At 37.2% G+C, this 16954-nt stretch overlaps 1 protein-coding gene across 1 annotated transcript; it reads left to right on the top strand.

Moving 5' to 3' along the window:
* Positions 1-11069: 11069 nt before the first annotated feature.
* LOC150033855 (subtilisin-like protease SBT3.4) lies at positions 11070-12380 on the top strand. Its single transcript, XM_090318228.1, has 3 exons — positions 11070-11387; positions 11763-11860; positions 11960-12380. Exons 1-3 carry the CDS (start codon positions 11167-11169, stop codon positions 12037-12039), a joined length of 399 nt encoding a protein of 132 aa, XP_090174354.1. The 5' UTR covers positions 11070-11166; the 3' UTR covers positions 12040-12380.
* Positions 12381-16954: the final 4574 nt, after the last annotated feature.

Here is a 16954-nt window from a genome sequence, read left to right as displayed (position 1 = left end):
ATGTATAAAAAGACCCAAAAATTTAAAAGCCCAAAACTCAAAAGCCTTTCCCTAAAATCTAAATCCCTAAAATTAATTCCCTCCCCTCCCTTCTCTGTCGAGTCGACTGTCTCTCAGTCTCTGTGTCATGTGTGAACTGTGAAGGTGAACTTGAAGTGTCTCGACTCTACACCACACCACGGCACCACCTACTCTATTGCCTTGCCTCAGCCTCATAGCGTTTACGTTCAGAACTTCAATATCCCTTTCTTCCGTGTCGACCCTCTCGAGTCTCGCTCTCTACCTGCCGGTGCTGGCTGTCGAGTCCCCTCTTGCCCAAAATCAAATCTCTCCCGGCCTCTCACAGTCTCGCCCAAATCCCTCCCCTCTCACTCTCGCTCATAGTTTCGTCCATCTGCTCTCGATCTCGCTCGCCCAATCCATCCACTCTCGCTCTCGCTCATAGTCTCTACAGCCCTCTCGCTCTCGCTCGTCCATCCGATCTCGCTCTCGCTCGTCCCTCACCTCTCGCTCATCCCACTCCACAGTCCACTCCATAAAACAGGCCCTCTCCACTCCATCCTTCATTGAAGTCTACCTCAGTTGAGAAGTCCGTCCGACGGCGTTTCAAGTGAAGAATCTACCAAAGGTGAAAAGCTTATGTACAAGGCAAGGTTAATGGCTAAAGGATTTACTCAGAGAGAAGGAATAGACTATACTGAAATCTTTTCACCAGTAGTGAAACAAACCTCTATTAGGCTTCTTTTATCTCTAGTTGCTCAGTATAATTTAAAACTAGATCAACTAGATGTTAAAACTGCCTTCCTACATGGAAACGTAGATGAGATTATATATATGGTTCAACCTAAAGGGTTTGAGGAAAAAGGTAAGGAAGACCTATATTGTCTTCTAAACAAATCAATATATGGTCTAAAACAATCCCCTAGATGCTGGTACAGAAGGTTTAATGACTACATAGAGAGCATAGGTTTTCAATAGAGTTCCTATGATATTTGTTCTTATATCAACTCTACTACCTATAAGGACAAAGTCTACCTATTACTTTATGTTGATGATATGTTACTAGCAGAAAAGTCTAAGGATGATTTAACTCATGTTAAAAATCTCCTAAAGAGAGAATTTGACATGAAAGACTTGGGTCAATCTAGAAAGATCCTTGGGATTGAAATTCAGAGGGACAGGACATCCTCAACCCTAACCATAAGTCAACTAAGCTACTGTGAAAAGGTTATAAACAGATTCAATATGACAAATGCAAGACCAATCACTAATCCTATTGCTACACACTTTAAACTTTCCTCTGAGAACTCACCAAAAGAGACAGACATAGAACATTTAATTCAAATGCAATCAATTCCATAAAATCAAGCATTTGGGAGTCTAATGTACTTAATGATATCTACTAGATCAGACTTATCATTCAGCACTAGTTTAATCAGTAGATACATGTCTAACCCTAGAAAAAAACATTGGGAAGCAACAAAATGGATTTTAAGATATCTTATTTGGTCTAAACAGTCAAAATTAACATATCAAAGTACTAATGAATCAAATTTAGAACTATATGGATATGTTGATTCAGATTTTACAGGTGACCAAGACAAAAGGAGATCTCTAATAGGTTATCTATTCTTATTTGGTCCTGACTTGTTGTGTTGGAAAGCTAATTTACAGTCAATCACAGCATTGTCAACCACAGAAGCAGAGTATATGGCACTTTCAGATGCAATAAAGGAAGCACTGTGGTTAAAAAGATTGATGAAGGACTTTGGTATTAATCAAACAGTAGTTAAAATCTACTATGATAACCAAAGAGTCATTCACCTTTCTGAAAACCCTCAGTACCACTCAAGGACCAAACATATAGATATCAAGTATCACTTTGTGAGAGATAGAATAGGGAAAGGAGAAGTCGAGGTGCTAAAAGTTCATACCACCGAGAACACGGTCGACATGCTTATTCAACCTGTGAGTAAACTCAAGCTTGTTAGCTGTCTTGGTCAGATCGGGTTTCTGCTTCCTGAAAAAGGGTGAAGATATGTTAAATCCAGAAGGAGAAGAGGTTGCATGTTGAGCTTAAGGTGGAGATTTAAAGAATATAAGCTCATACATCAACATCAAGAAGTTGTTTCGCATTTCTTTAATCTTTAGAGTTAGTTATTATAACTACTTGTATCAGAAATTAGTATATATACTCATCATTTACAAATTTTTAGATATAACAACAATACGTAGCTTCAAGAAAACTTGAAAGATCTGTAAAGAAAAAAGGGTCTGTGACTTAACTTCTTAATAAAACTCTCTCCTTCCCATGAACGTAGGCCTTCATAGCCGAACCACGTACATCGCTGAGTAAATTTCTTCTTCTCTTCTCATCGTTTACAGGATCGCTCATCGTTTACCATTTTCTTCATATCGTCTAGACGATCAAACAATCGTCTACCTTTTCTTCCAGCAATCGTCAACACGATTGCATGATCGTCTACCTCTTTACTTCTACCAAAGTCTACCCAATTGCAAACATCCTCCATCGTATACTCATAAAAAATCACACATATTAAACAAAAGGCATTAAGGTTAGAAGAAAGAAAAGATTACAGAAAGGCAGAGAACGAGAGAATCTGAAACCTAGAGAGAGAAAGGAAATTTTGTTTGCATTAATCACCCATCAAAAAATCAAAAGTCTTTTTCATTTTCCATCAGACAAAGATCAGTGGGATCAACCACGTGTAAGCCATCAGCTGGAAAATCGTGGGCTCTTCTCAACCACGTTCTCTACCAACCAAAGAAATTTGGGGCAAAGAACAGGGCCTTTTGAATTGGATCAGAAGTAAGGGCCTCATTTTATTATCATCATTTATGCCAATTTGCTTTTCTTTTGCAGAAGCAGGAGGCCTAACAAGATATAATGTCTGAAGTTCATATGTCTGTGGAGTTCATATATCTATGTTTGGGGTGCAAAGTTATTTGATTTGAGTTCGTATTTCTATCTTTAGGGTGTAGAGATGAGTTCATATGTTGGAGATATCTGGTGCTTTTTTTTAACTCTAAATAATTTGTTTATTCCTAATTTTTCTCCCATGAATTTCTTCTCCTTCTTCTTCTTCTTAATTTTAGTTTCAATTCCTCTAAATTTGGAGGTTCATCAGAGAACAAATCCCCATTTTCATTAATTCTTGCCAAAAAATGTTCCAGGAAAAAAATCTCTATTTTATAGTGCTTAAGGCATAAAATGCTTCACTTAAACCTTTCACGTCTCTCCTAAATAGTCCACACCGTGAGATCTACACTCGGCCTCGAGGCACCTTTGGCATGTTCCCCTAACGGATGGTGTTTGGGTAGATCAATATCAAGGTGGATGGAGAGAGTGTTCATAGTAAGTAGTAGCGGGAAGTGCGGCAACATATCCCTCGGTCTCCCTCGTTGGGTTGAATAAAGTTACTGCGCATCACCTCGTGGCACCCTAGAAGTGTCCCTGTAAGAGGATAAGATAACATAGTCTCTTTTCCTAATCTACTTCTTCTCTATAGTGGGCTTATTAGGGTAGGACTCTGGCACCGAAAGCAAGGGGTCACACTTATGCGAAATTGTTAAAGATTAACAGTTCTGGACCATAAAATAGTGGCTGTTAGGTTCAATTCCAAGAGTTGGTTCTGCCTAATGGTTGGGAATGTCTCATTTCAGCGAAGGGGCATCTGATCACCCCACCGGTGACGTTTGTCCTAACTCACTGAGCATCATTGCAAAATAGAAGTCTTTAACTTAGGGTACTTGAAACTATTTTGCAAAATTGGTTGGTTTAATGTGGTTTAGCAAAAATCTAATAAAGTTCTGTTCGTATTTTCATCAACAACTTTTTCAAAATGGCTACAGCTACATTAGCTTTGCTAAGCACCAAAAAATTAACTGGCGACAATTTCGCAACATGAAAACATATGATCACGACAATCCTAATCATCGAAGATCTCATGTTCACTCTTATGGAAGCCTGTCCTCCTATTCTAGCTCCAAATTCACTCGAAACGTTCGACAGGCATACGAGCAATGGACACGGGCAAATGAGAAGGCCCGAGCCTATATCTTGGCAAGTCTTTCTGAAGTCTTGGCCAAGAAACATGTGCCTATGGTCTCAATGCATGAAATCATGGAGTCCCTGCGGGGGATGTTTGGACAACCGTCTGAACAGCTTATGCATGAGGCTCTTAAATACATATTCAACACCAAAATGGAAGAAGGCACCTCTGTTCGAGAACATGTGCTTAACATGATGGTCCACTTCAATGTGGCGGAGTTGAATGGGTCTACCATCGATGAGGACAGTCAGGTTAGCATAATCCTGCATTCTTTGTCGGAGAGCTTCCTGTACTTTGTTAGCAATATGGTTTTTAACATAGTGAAATATAACCTTACAATTCTCCTCAACAAGTTGTAGACCTACCAATCTTTACTGAAAAATAAGGAGAGGAAGAAGAGAGAGGAAATGTTGCTTTAGCCTCTAGGATGTTCCATAGAGGTTCAACCTCAGGAATGAAGTCTGCATCTTCTACTTCTAACACTGTAAAGGGGAAGAAGAAGAAGGGTGGTAAGGGAAAAGGGAAGGTGCCTGCTAACCCATCGCCTGTCGCCTCAAGGAGGCGTCCACCGGTTGAAAAGGGAAAGTGTTTCCACAGCAATCAGGATGGACACTAGAAGAGGAAGTGTCTTCACTATTTGAAAGAGAGGAAGGCAGCCAAGGCTAAGGCCAAGGCCGATAAAGGTAAATATGATTTACTAGTTCTTGAAACTTGTTTAGTGGAGAATGATGATTATGCCAGGATAATTGATTCGAGCGCCACTAACCACGTTTGTTCTTCTTTTCAAGGGATTAGATCCTGGCGACAGCTGGAGGCTGGTGAGATGACGATGTGAGTAGGCACCGGGCATGTCGTCTCAGTTGTGGCAGTGGGAAGGCTCCAGTTAGCTTTACATAATAGGTTATTAGTTTTAAATGATGTATATATTGTTCCCGAACTTAAGAGGAACCTAATTTCTATAAAGTGCATGCTGCTATGTAAATACACTGTTAGTTTTAATGTGGACAAAGTGTTTATTCATAAAGATGGTGTTATTATTTGTACAGAAAATCTGGAATCTAATTTATATGTACTAAGGCCGTTAGCCATTAATTTCCTCCATAACACAGAATTATTTAAAACTGTCGTAACTCAAACAAAACGTCGACATATTTCTCCGAAAGAAAATACTCATCTTTGGCATCTTAGTTTAGGGCACATCAATCTCAATAGGATTAAGAGATTGGTGAAGAATGGACTTCTAAATGAGTTAGAAGAAAATTTTTTACCAGTGTGCAAGTCTTGCCTTGAAGGTAAGATGACTAAACGACCTTTTACTAGAAAAGGTTATAGAGCCATGGAGCCTGTTAAGTTAGTACATTCTGACCTTTGTGGTCCTATGAATGTGCGAACCCGAGGTGGCTATGAGTATTTTATTAGTTTTACTAATGATTACTTCAACTACGGCTATGTTTATCTTGTGCAACGGAAGTCTAAATCCTTTGAAAAGTTCACAGAGTTCAAGGCTGAAGTTGAAAACGCATTAGATAGACGGATTAAAACATTTCGATCGAATCGAGGTGGAGAGTTTTTAAACTTGGGATTCCAAGACTATTTGATAGAACATGGAATCGTTTCCCAACTCTCAGCATCGAGTACACCTCAGTAGAATGGTGTAGTGGAGAGGAGAAATAGGACCTTGTTGGACATGGTTCATTCGATGATGAGTTACGCTTCCTTACCGGACTCGTTTTGGAGTTTTGCAGTGGAAACTGCAGTATACATACTCAACTATGTTCCCTCCAAGAGTTTTGCGAGAACACCTCTGGAATTGTGGAATGGGCGTAAAGCTAGTTTACGTCACATCCGCATTTAGGGTTGCCCTACACATGTGCTTAAGGCTAATCCCAAGAAGTTGGAACCACGGTCGAGGTTATGCCTCTTTGTAGGCTACCCCAAAGGTACACGAGGGGGTTATTTTTATGATTCGACGAAAATAGGGTGTTTGTTTCCACGAACGCTACTTTCCTTGAGGAGGATCATATAAGGGAGCACAGTCAATGAAGTAAAGTCATGTTGCGTGAGCTTTCCAATGAAACTACTGAGACTTCAACAAGAGTTATTGAAGAGCCTGCTACATCAGCAAGAGTTGTTGATGGGAGTTCATCTAGTAGGTCAGTTCCACCTCAAGAGTTGAGGGAACTTCGATGTAGTGGAAGGGTTGCGAACTCGCCCGTTCGCTATCTAGGATTTACGAAAATCCTTGCTATGGTAGCAGATGGTGGCGTTGAGGATCTGTTGTCTTATCAGAAGGCAATGGAGCATGTTGACCGGGATGAACGGGTCAAGGCGATGGATCTCGAGATGGAGTCGATGTACTTCAACTCAGTATGGAATCTTATAGATCAGCCTAATAGGGTAAGACCTATAGGTTGTAAATGGATCTACAAGCAAAAATGGGGTGTTGATGGGAAGGTACAGACCTTCAAGGCTCGACTTGTGGCAAAGGGTTATACTCCGGTAGAGGAAGTCAACTATGAAGAGACTTTCTCGTCTGTTTCCATGTTAAAGTCGATCTGCATCCTTCTGTTCATTGCAGCTTATTATAATTAAGAGATCGGGCAAATGGACGTCAAGACGGCCTTTCTGAATGGCAATCTTGAGGAGACAATTTATATGGTGCAACCCGAGGGATTCATAGCCACGGTTAGGAGCAAAAGGTTTGCAAGCTGAATCGGTCCATTTATGGGCTGAAACAGGCGTCTCGATCTTGGAACATACGGTTTGATACTGCGATCAAGTCGTATGGCTTTGACCAAAACATTGATGAATCTTGTGTCTACAAGAAGATCATCAACGCTTCAGTAGTCTTCTTAGTGTTGTACATAGACGATATACTACTCATTGGGAATGATGTTGGTCTACTGACTGCAGTTAAGAACTAGCTAGCGACCCAATTCCAAATGAAAGATATGGGAGAGGCTCAATTTGTTCTAAGTATACAGATCTTTCGGGATCGTAAGAACAAAGTGCTAGCACTGTCTCAGGCATCGTACATTGACAAGATATTGCTCAAGTACTCGATGCAGGACTACTAGAGGGGCCTACTACCATTTAGGCATGGAGTCACTTTGTCTAAGGAAATGTGTCCTAAGATGCCTCAAGAGGTTGAGGAAATGAGACGGGTTCCATATGCATCTGTCGTTGGCAGTTTGATGTACCCGATGCTCTATACTCGTCCAGACATCTGCTACCTGTGGGCATAATCAGTAGGTATCAATCTAACCCAGGTCAGGGTCACTGGACCGCAGTGAAGAACATCCTCAAGTATCTTCGAGGAACGAGGGACTACATGCTCGTGTATGGTTCTAGGGATTTGATCCTTACTGGATACACGGATTCTGACTTTCAGATTGATTAGGAATCTCGCAAGTCCACATCAGGGTCAGTCTTTACCCTTAACGGAGGAGTTGTAATGTGGCAAAGCACTAAGCAGAGGTGCATCGCCGACTTCACTATGGAGGAAGAGTACGTAGCGACTTGCGAAGCTGCTAAGGAGAGCGTCTAGCTCATGAAGTTCTTAACAAAACTGAAAGTTGTTCTAGATATGTCTAGGTCCATTACCCAATATTTTGATAATAGTGGGGCAATGGCAAACTCCAAGGAGCCGAGGAGTCACAGGCGCGACAAAAACATAGAGTGGAAGTATCATCTGATCTGCGAGATAGTGCATCGAGGGGACGTGATCGTCACACAGATCGCTTCGGAGACCAATGTTGCTGACTCATTTACGAAGGCTCTCACGGCTACAGTGTTTGAGGGTCACCTACGGAGCATGGGTCTACAGGATCACCCGCGACTGGACTAGGAAAAGTGGGAGATTTTATTGTACTTGGCTTTTATGCCCTAGTTTATTATTTTGTACTAGTTTCATGAACATCCCACTTCGCTTTAGGACAAGTGGGAGATTGTTGGCGTTGATGCCCTAAGGGCTCGTGTCCAATTATTTGTAAACAGTTTGTACGAATGCTTATATTGTATAATATGTGATATTTACTTCACATCTTTTGTTTGCTCAATTACATGTTTTATTTGCTTTACCACAAACCAATAAACATAAATTTTTTGGTTATCTGTATGTAACTTAAGCATGTATGTGGTGACATACAAGTGGATCATATCTTGAGTGATAACCAAAATTGTTTGTAGTATATGGATATAGGAGGGAAACCTTATCCTGGTAACGCTACGGATGCGGCTCGCTTTGTGGAATGGTCACAAGCGTTGTGACTTGTCACAAATGGTCTGATCCTGGTCATTCGTGTTGAGGAAATGCGAGCAGGGGCATCCTATACAAAGAGTTTGTATAATACCTGACCACGAAGTGTTAACGTCTCGTAATATAACACCGTTCATGACAGAGACTTCACTTCACTAGGATGACCATAGGTAAAATGACCTCAATCTTGAATGAGTTGGGAACTCCTACCATTGAGGCCGGTCCTTTGATTTGTATGGGTGTGAGGGCCAAGTCGCCGATTAAAACCTACCATTTTAGAGATTCGTCTGATTTGGGAGTTGGGAACTCAACTACACAAGATGGAACTCACTCTTTCCCCGAAGATGGGCTAAGTAGATAGATAACTCCCTTAAGATCGGATTCTAGGGCTTGAACGATGTGGCACCATACACCTTCTCTTGGCCCGAGAAGTGTTCACACATAGTTGGACTATGTTGTATTGTTCATTAGAGGAATCAGTGGTACTTAATGAGTGAGATGTAACTACAAGGGCAAAATGATAAATTGGCCCAGTTGTACTTACGAGCATCTGTGAAGGGCCATTATACTCATGATTGGTTATATTCGATGGACATAGAAATATATCTCTCGGACGTGCGTTAGTGGGAGAATTCGAAGTCAGTTATTGTAACCGAAAAATAAAATGAAAATTCATTTTGCAAAAAGTTCGTAAAATATCACATAGGTGTGAAAACATTACGATCGCATAGTTTGAGGACTTATATGATAGTCGCTCATCGCCTAAACGATCGCACACCAGTGCCTAAACAATTGCTTAGCTTTCCTAAACTATCGCATAGTATGCCGCGTTTTCTAAACGATCGTCTTCTATTTACTAAACGATTGCTTAGTAAAACCTACACGATCGTGTAAATTCTTCTAAACGATAAGCATATAGCTATACGATAGCTCATTTTCTCTCCCACTTGCTTATCGTCTACACGATTTATTCTTTCTCCAACCTCTACCAAACTCACCAAAGACCACACTTTGGATTGTCACTCCAAGAATACCAAGGGCTTCATTTTGGTGGTGTCGTCCCCGCTGATGTTCACTTGTTCGTGACTATTCGTGTTGATGCCATTCGTGTAGACGATCATGCTGCTGCTACCGACTTATTTGCTGGGTGATAGAGATTGTGTAGAGGTCTTCCATTGCGTCTGAGTTCAAAGCTTGAAGAGGGTCTTCAACTGGTATGAGAACTCTTTCTTTTGTATTTTATTGTTTAAAGAATGTCGTTACTTAGTGTAAATTGCATAACTATCTGTTAGAATGTATGTGTTGTATTTTGGTCACGATGAAATCAGAAAGATTCGAACGCACTCATGGATTCTCTTCGTTAAGAGTTCCTTCAAGATGGAGTCTCAAACCTAGAGTGAGCTTAGGTGAACGGTTGAGTGATTGAGCTATTCGGGAGTCACTGCAATTGTGTAACTATTACAGATAAATATTACGTTGTAATTGCTTATCATTGATATTAGTGAAGTTATCTTTCATAGCCACGCTACCCCACAGACGTAGGTGGTTTACACCGAACTTGGTTACCAATCTCTATTGTTCTTTGATATGTTTTTTTATTTCTTGTAATTGTTTTGTGGAATGTTGTAACATAGTTTGTAACATTGTTAATGTGCAATATACACCTTCTTACATTTTTCAGTTTATGTCTTTGCCATAGTCGTGAGTAGTTGAGTTCGTGTTTCTAGGTTTCTAATGTATTTGTGGTTGACAAACTATTTTTATTTTTTTCCATAGATTAATATATGTGTTTTTCATTCTAGCGTTTTGTTCTTAAAGTGATTAAACTTGTGGCCAATGTTTAGTTGATTCTTGTCTTGTTTCTTATTCTAGAGAGAGCGTGTTGGGTTAGATCTAGACTATTGTTCAAATATGCACGAGAGTGATACATGAGCAATAAAGTTTGATAACGAAGAGTTTTAGTGTCATGTTGGTTAATTGATTGCAAGATATTGAGTTATAACTAGCTGTAAGAAGAGGTTGAGCACAAGAGAGAATAAATGGACCTTAGGCTTTTAGGTCTATAATTGACATGAAATCAACTTAAGGGTTAGACAACTGATTAACCATCATGGGCTGACCTAGTGGTAAATATGGGGGCATGACTTTCATAAAGGGCTAAGAGATCATGGGTACAATCCAAGTGGTGGCCATCTCCCTAGGATTTAATATCCTACGAGTCTCTTTGACACTCAAATATTATAGGGTTAAGCCGTTTTCCTGTGAGATTAGTTCGAGGTAACTGGTATATGAAATAGTATATCATTGATAAACCTATCGATACACAAATAGAGTAAAATTGGATCAATAAAAAAATAGATAGGGTAATTAAATTTTTTGCTATACTTGCAAATGTATTGAAAAAAAATACAACAATTACTAGATTTACAAATATACTAATGTCTTTTTTTTCTATTTTCGGAACTACTTAAAAGTGGAAATAACTAATAATTACGTTTTGTTTCATAAATATGCTACAAAACATACATTCAAAAATAGTGAAAAACAAAATACGAAATACACTTTTGCTTTATTCTTGGTACAAGTCATTTAAAACTTTATATATTTAGAAAACCACCCCTAAATTATGCAAACAAACAACTCACGAAATTACTTAAAATTACTTGAGAAAACAAGAATCCAGAAAATCCTCTGTCCTAAAAAAACCAACTAGTGGAAAACCTTTCTATATAATTCATGTCCATATTTCTTTGGAGAAAAAACAACAAAATTAATACTTCTTAATTTTTGTACAAAATTGTGACTCTCTATTCCTATATCATTGAAGCTGAAAGAATGGCAAATACGAAGATGAATTTCTCTTCATTTACCTTGTATCTTGTTTTATTGTTCACAATTTCTCTGAATTCGCTTCTTATCTCTGCAATAATATCCGACAAATCCGCCTCCAAGATTGACGTACCATCGTCATTGCATATCGTCTACACCACTGAGAGGCCTAGCAACGAGGAACCTGAGGCATTTTACATCCAAATCCTAGCTTCTGTTCTCGGCAGGTATGTTTTCAATAATAAATCATTCAAAAAAGCCTGCCAGAACGTGGGTAGACGAAACATTATTCAATGAGGTTACCATGATAACGTTCATAGTTTGCACTGTTGGATGTAGATTCTAAAATTTGCATGCTCTTAAAAATCGTGAGATACAGATTTAATATGCTTTTACAATTTCTCTGTCATACATCAAAACAGTACAAAGATGCTCTCTTCAAATTAGTTATCGTCGCTTACCATGGTTTATTATTAGGAGCATCCACATTTAAACGACTGGATCATTGAGTAATTTTTCGTTTTCTAAATATTCCTTTGTGTGAAATGATCATGGGATAATCTAGGGTAAATTTTTTGCGTCATTTTGTTGTTTTGTTGCAGTGAAGAAGCTGCTAAGAAAGCTCTTGTGTATAGTTTTAAGAGTTCTATGAATGGCTTTGCTGCTGACTTGACTCCCGATCAAGTCAAGAAGATTTTGGGTAACTATCACTCGTTAACAGTATGATTTCTTTTAATAACAACTTAGAATGTGATTAAATATTCCCTCACATTTATTTTATATTTTGGGACTTTGGCAGCACAACCAGGAGTTCTAAATGTTTTACAAGGCGTTAATTATGAACTGCAGGCAACAGGAGAAAAGAATAATGATGTATAGAAGAACTTGAAGTTCTTTCTTCAAATTTGATCTCTATGGTTTGGAGAATTTAGTTCGATGGTTTATATTTAGAATTTAGTTCATATAGTTTGATAAAACTTTCACAGATAAACCTAACGGTGGGGTTATTTATGATGATTTTACTAAACTATAGAGATTATATAAGAGATTTTATTAAACTATAAAGACTAAACTTCTACTTTTTAAAACCATAGAACCTAAATTCTTACTTTCTCCAAACCATAGAGATCAAATTTACAATTTAACCTAAAATGTATTTGGTGTGAAACCATCAACTTAAGGTGTTTTTATATATGTTAATTTAAATTACAGTTGATGTAAGACTTGTAACTTAGTGGTTTCATTCATCAATTTATCACAAAGATAGGGTTATTTAACTAACAACCCAATCGACTTATCTGAAAATGTTAGCCTAACTCCCCAATAGGAAGAACTAATTCTTCATATGACGAATTAATTCTTAAATTAACTAAATAACGGTGATGAGATACATTTCATATATACTATCTAGTTAATCGTTTTAAGCCCAAGGATTCATTAGGATGATTAATTAAACTAAGTTTAGTTTTATCGTTTTCCTATTTCTAAGGTCCGTTAGGTTCAATAGGATGAACATGGAAAAACCTTACATTCGACTATAACCATATCTCGGCCTATTACTACTCAAATTAAGCATGAGTTCAATGAAAATTATGAATTTTCAACATATGCGTAGTTAAAGTGAGCATACAAGCTAATCAATGTTGTGCCGAGCGGTCGACGTCCCTCCCTAAGGATTTCTTTTAAGGTGAAAACTTTTGAGTTGCCACCAACCATTTTAAGGTATGATTGGTCACCCATTAAAAAAATAAAAATAATCTATTTTTCTAAAGATAGAGGTCGTTGAGTGTAGGGAAGGTATTAGCACCCTACAACACCTATTTTCAAAGACGTTTTACTCTATGATCCAAAATTGTAATGAAAATTAATAAAATGAAAACTTATAAGAATTGACTAGTCATACAATTCTCAAGTTGAGGTGTTCCCTTACGATCAACTTAAGTACCTCAGCCTAGACAGAATTATTACGTTAGCCAATTATGTTTAAAATATAAAAATTGGTAAGTTTAAATAAAAGGAAATGTCTCACCAAGTTTCACTAAGTCATAGTGTGTAACCCGAAGGTCCACAAATCATTCATAGACATGAACCCGAAGGAACATGAATCAGTCATAGTGTGTAACTCGAATGTCCAAAAATCAGTCATAGACATGAACTTGAAGGAACATGAATCAGTCGTAGTGTGTAACTTGAAGTTCCACAAATCAGTCATAGTGTGCACATATACAGTTATATGTGTACACCTGCCTAGATAAGAGAAACTAAAATGAACCCTATAACTTAACATGCATCAGTTTTCATATAACTCCTGTGTTATATTTTACAGTCGTTTATTTTAGGGGTATAATTTCATATATATACTCAGTCAACAATACAATCATCGTAGACAAAACAGTCCAATCTAATTAGTCAATGTCATTAAGTCATGTAGTTCAATTAGTCCTAGACTATCAGTGCAAACAGTCTAGAATAATCAATCAAATCAGTCTGAACAGTCTTAAGAAACAGTCCAAGTATTCTTAAGTAAACAGTCCAAGTGGCAAGGACGACTGGTTCGAAGGCGAACCAGTAGAAAGACGCATATCTCAAGTTTTAGTCAATACGAGTTCAAACAACCTTAACTTTTATTTGCCCAAAAGGTCACCGACCAAGTCCTAAGTAATAAACCAAAAAATAAGATTTCCAAAATAAACCCAAAATTCCTAATCACCCAATTTACGTCATCCATTAAGGCCAAATACTTATAGTTTCAAGGTCCAATTACTTTGATTCTTTAATCAAACCCTATACCAAAAATCAAAATTAATTCCATCATTTAGGACATAATTTTAATCCATATTCGGCCCCTGATGGCCCCAACATTCCCTACGACTTAGCTATATCATCCTCCCTTGCCTTGAATGCTTTTTAAAAGTGAAAGTCCTTTTTCAACATGCTTTGTCATGTCTTCACTCACATGCATCCTAGAAAAATTCCCAGAAGGTCACCCAACATAGGATTGCTCCAAGCTAAGCACGCTTAACTTTGGAGTACTTATGATTGAGCCACCGAAAAGAAAAGTGCACCTTATTGGTATAAATAGTAACTTTCAATTCTTTTAAGCCTTTCTTAACCATACTTTCATGTCCTTAAGATCCTTCCTTAACCATACTTTCATGTCCTCAAGATCCCTATCATTCGGATGTGATATCGGGTCGTTACAGGATGTCTCCAAACAACTTACCCAACACGTGGTTTGATCCCAAAACCACTTTGAGGTTTCAAAATCAACACAATCCAACAACTATATCACCAAAATCAACCTTTAACTTTAATGGACAGCAACTTTAGATCTTCTAATCCAACCTTCAAAAATCAAAATTAAAACAAAAGTTAAGCCGATACGTAGTGTGTATCCAAAAATTCTTAACAAAGACCCCAAACCTTACAAAAAAAAAAGGACGCCTAACAATTTTGATCTTATCACAAAGCACCTTGAGTGTCTGTAAAACCCAATTTCAATATCAAAATAATATGGGTGAGCCAAAATTTAAACAAAAATTGGATGGGTATTCAAGATCTTCCAAGAAAACCCATAAAACACCAAAAAAAGAAAAAAAAAAACTTACCCAAGATATCAATTCCAGTAACAATGGCGCCAGCGGCGGTGGCAACCTAGACAGGTGGCGGGTGTTACTGTCAGACGACATAAATTGTTTAGGCTAGCAGCTGGTAGTGAGAGTCTTGTATGAGGAGGGTTTCATTTTGAACGGTTTGATCAACAATTTTGTGGAAGCTGTCGCTGAAAAACCAAATTGCTTTCTCCCCGATTTTCTACCTCTTTGTACTCTCCTTTAATTTAAAAAAAAAAATCCCAATTCTTTCATCTTTTTTCAAATTTTAAAAAGATAAATAAAATATTATATCACAATATCTCCAACATCACCAAAGATTCTATTAAATTAGTAAATCAATTAACTTCTCAAATTACCTTAATTTAGGCTTCAAAAACCAAAATTAAATGACATAAAATCTATTAATAGATACAAATTAAATCCAAATATTCCAATCAATTTAAAACCACATAAAATTAATTATCTCCTTAATTGTTTTAAGTTTGCTCCAAAATCCAAAATCAAATGGAGGCAAAATTCAATATTTTCAAGATAATTAATTCAAATATCTAATCAACTAAATTCAATTTAACCAATAAAAGTTTTTCAATTATTTCAATTTAATCCTAACTTCCAAAAATAAAAGGGGTTAAAACTCAATAATTTTAGATAACTAACTTAAATTTTTCTGAAATTCGGGATGTTACAACTTACATTATGTAGAATATAAATATACAATGAAACTAATTATAATTTAGGTCCCGTTTGATAACCATTTTATTTTTGGATTATGTTTTTGAAAATTCAGGCTATGGACACTACTTCCACATCTAAATTTCTTCCTTTGTTGTCTATTTTTCACCAAAATTTTAAAAACTTATCCAAATTTTGAGAACTAAAAAAAGTAGCTTTCGAAAAGTTGTTTTTGTTTTTGGAATTTGACTAAGAATTCAACCACTATATTTAAGAAAAATGCAAATCATTGTAATAAATGTTGATGAAATATGCTTAATTTTCAAAACCAAAAACAAAAAACCAAAAGATTATCAAACGGGTCTTAATTATTAAATATCAAGAGTTTTGTAACCTCTTTTCTTTCCAAAACCATAAAAAGGTTATCTCCATCTCATTTCAAATAACAATTTGAAGTTTTTCTTCTTCTCTTTCTTTAATTTTATGTTTCCTTCATTCTTTTAGATTTTCTCCTATACTCATTTAGAATAACATCTTAAGTTTATTTTTTCTCTTTATTTTTATGTTTCTCTCTCTCTTTTAAATTTATTTTTTATGTTTTCTTAATTGTAATGTAGTATATTATTAATCATTTCAATTTTTTAAGCAATGGTGTTTAGTAACCTTCAAACTAGTTAGGAGAGGTAAATCTATTTTTTATGTTATATTGCACAGACCATGAGTCTTCTCCTTCTTTATATATTTAGCAAAATTATAATTTTCGCACGATGAATAATGCTCGTCTGGTCAAGTGAGCCCTTCTCATTCTCTATAATCCCTATAGTTGCCCTGTATAAGCATTCTTAATATGCCCTGCTAATGAAAGCAAAAAAAAAAAGCATAAGTTACCTCGTTCGTGCTCCCGTCTTTCCCGCTGCCATCTTCGGTGGATGGCCCTCTATCTCTTAAAGCTTCTATGCGACCCATGTAGCTATTTATTGGTGCCTTTGCTTCTGCGGCTTCTTTTACTATAGCTCTGCCACTTATTCAAACCTATAGGTATAGGAAGAGAACTTGTTTAGAATGAGTCTCAAGCTGACAAATGAGATTTAAGTGCAAGATCAGTATACTTAAAAAAGGAAATTTGTTGTTGGGTGCTTTCTTTCTTTTCACTTTTCTATTCGATTCTTTGATTCTTCGCCTGCGGGATGCTCGTTGGTTCTACGATTGCCCGTGACTGGTAAATCCTCCGACCCCCCAAGTATCCCGTAGCCCAACATAACTCTAAAGGGTAAAACGTGAGTCTGCAGGGTTTTACAACTTTGAAAGGATAATTTACATGGAGCTCTAGCCCAGACAAGAAGCAGATAAATATCGATCTAAACGAGATTTTTCTGTGGGTCCTGGTCCTCAGGACCCAACACAAACAATATTATTCCTCGATATTTCCAGGAACTGATGGAATTGATTATTTGAACAGGGTGTGGAAGAAGAAAGAAAAAGGTATAAGCAGAGGCTTTTTCTAAAGA

This window comes from Benincasa hispida, chromosome 9 (genome assembly GCF_027475165.1).
Source record: "Benincasa hispida cultivar pf3 chromosome 9, pf3_genome.v1.1, whole genome shotgun sequence".
In the NCBI taxonomy this organism is placed as follows: Eukaryota; Viridiplantae; Streptophyta; class Magnoliopsida; order Cucurbitales; family Cucurbitaceae; genus Benincasa; species Benincasa hispida.
Note: the sequence above shows the minus strand (reverse complement) of the source record. Positions and strands in the feature narration are given on the sequence as shown.

Bases quoted from the DNA above. Each gene is read 5' to 3' on its own strand.
- LOC150033855 (XM_090318228.1), top strand. From the start codon at position 11,167: ATGGCAAATACGAAGATGAATTTCTCTTCATTTACCTTGTATCTTGTT. The intron at 11,388-11,762 runs GTATGTTTTCAA...GTTTTGTTGCAG, and splicing joins CTAGCTTCTGTTCTCGGCAG to TGAAGAAGCTGCTAAGAAAG. The intron at 11,861-11,959 runs GTAACTATCACT...GGACTTTGGCAG, and splicing joins TCAAGTCAAGAAGATTTTGG to CACAACCAGGAGTTCTAAAT.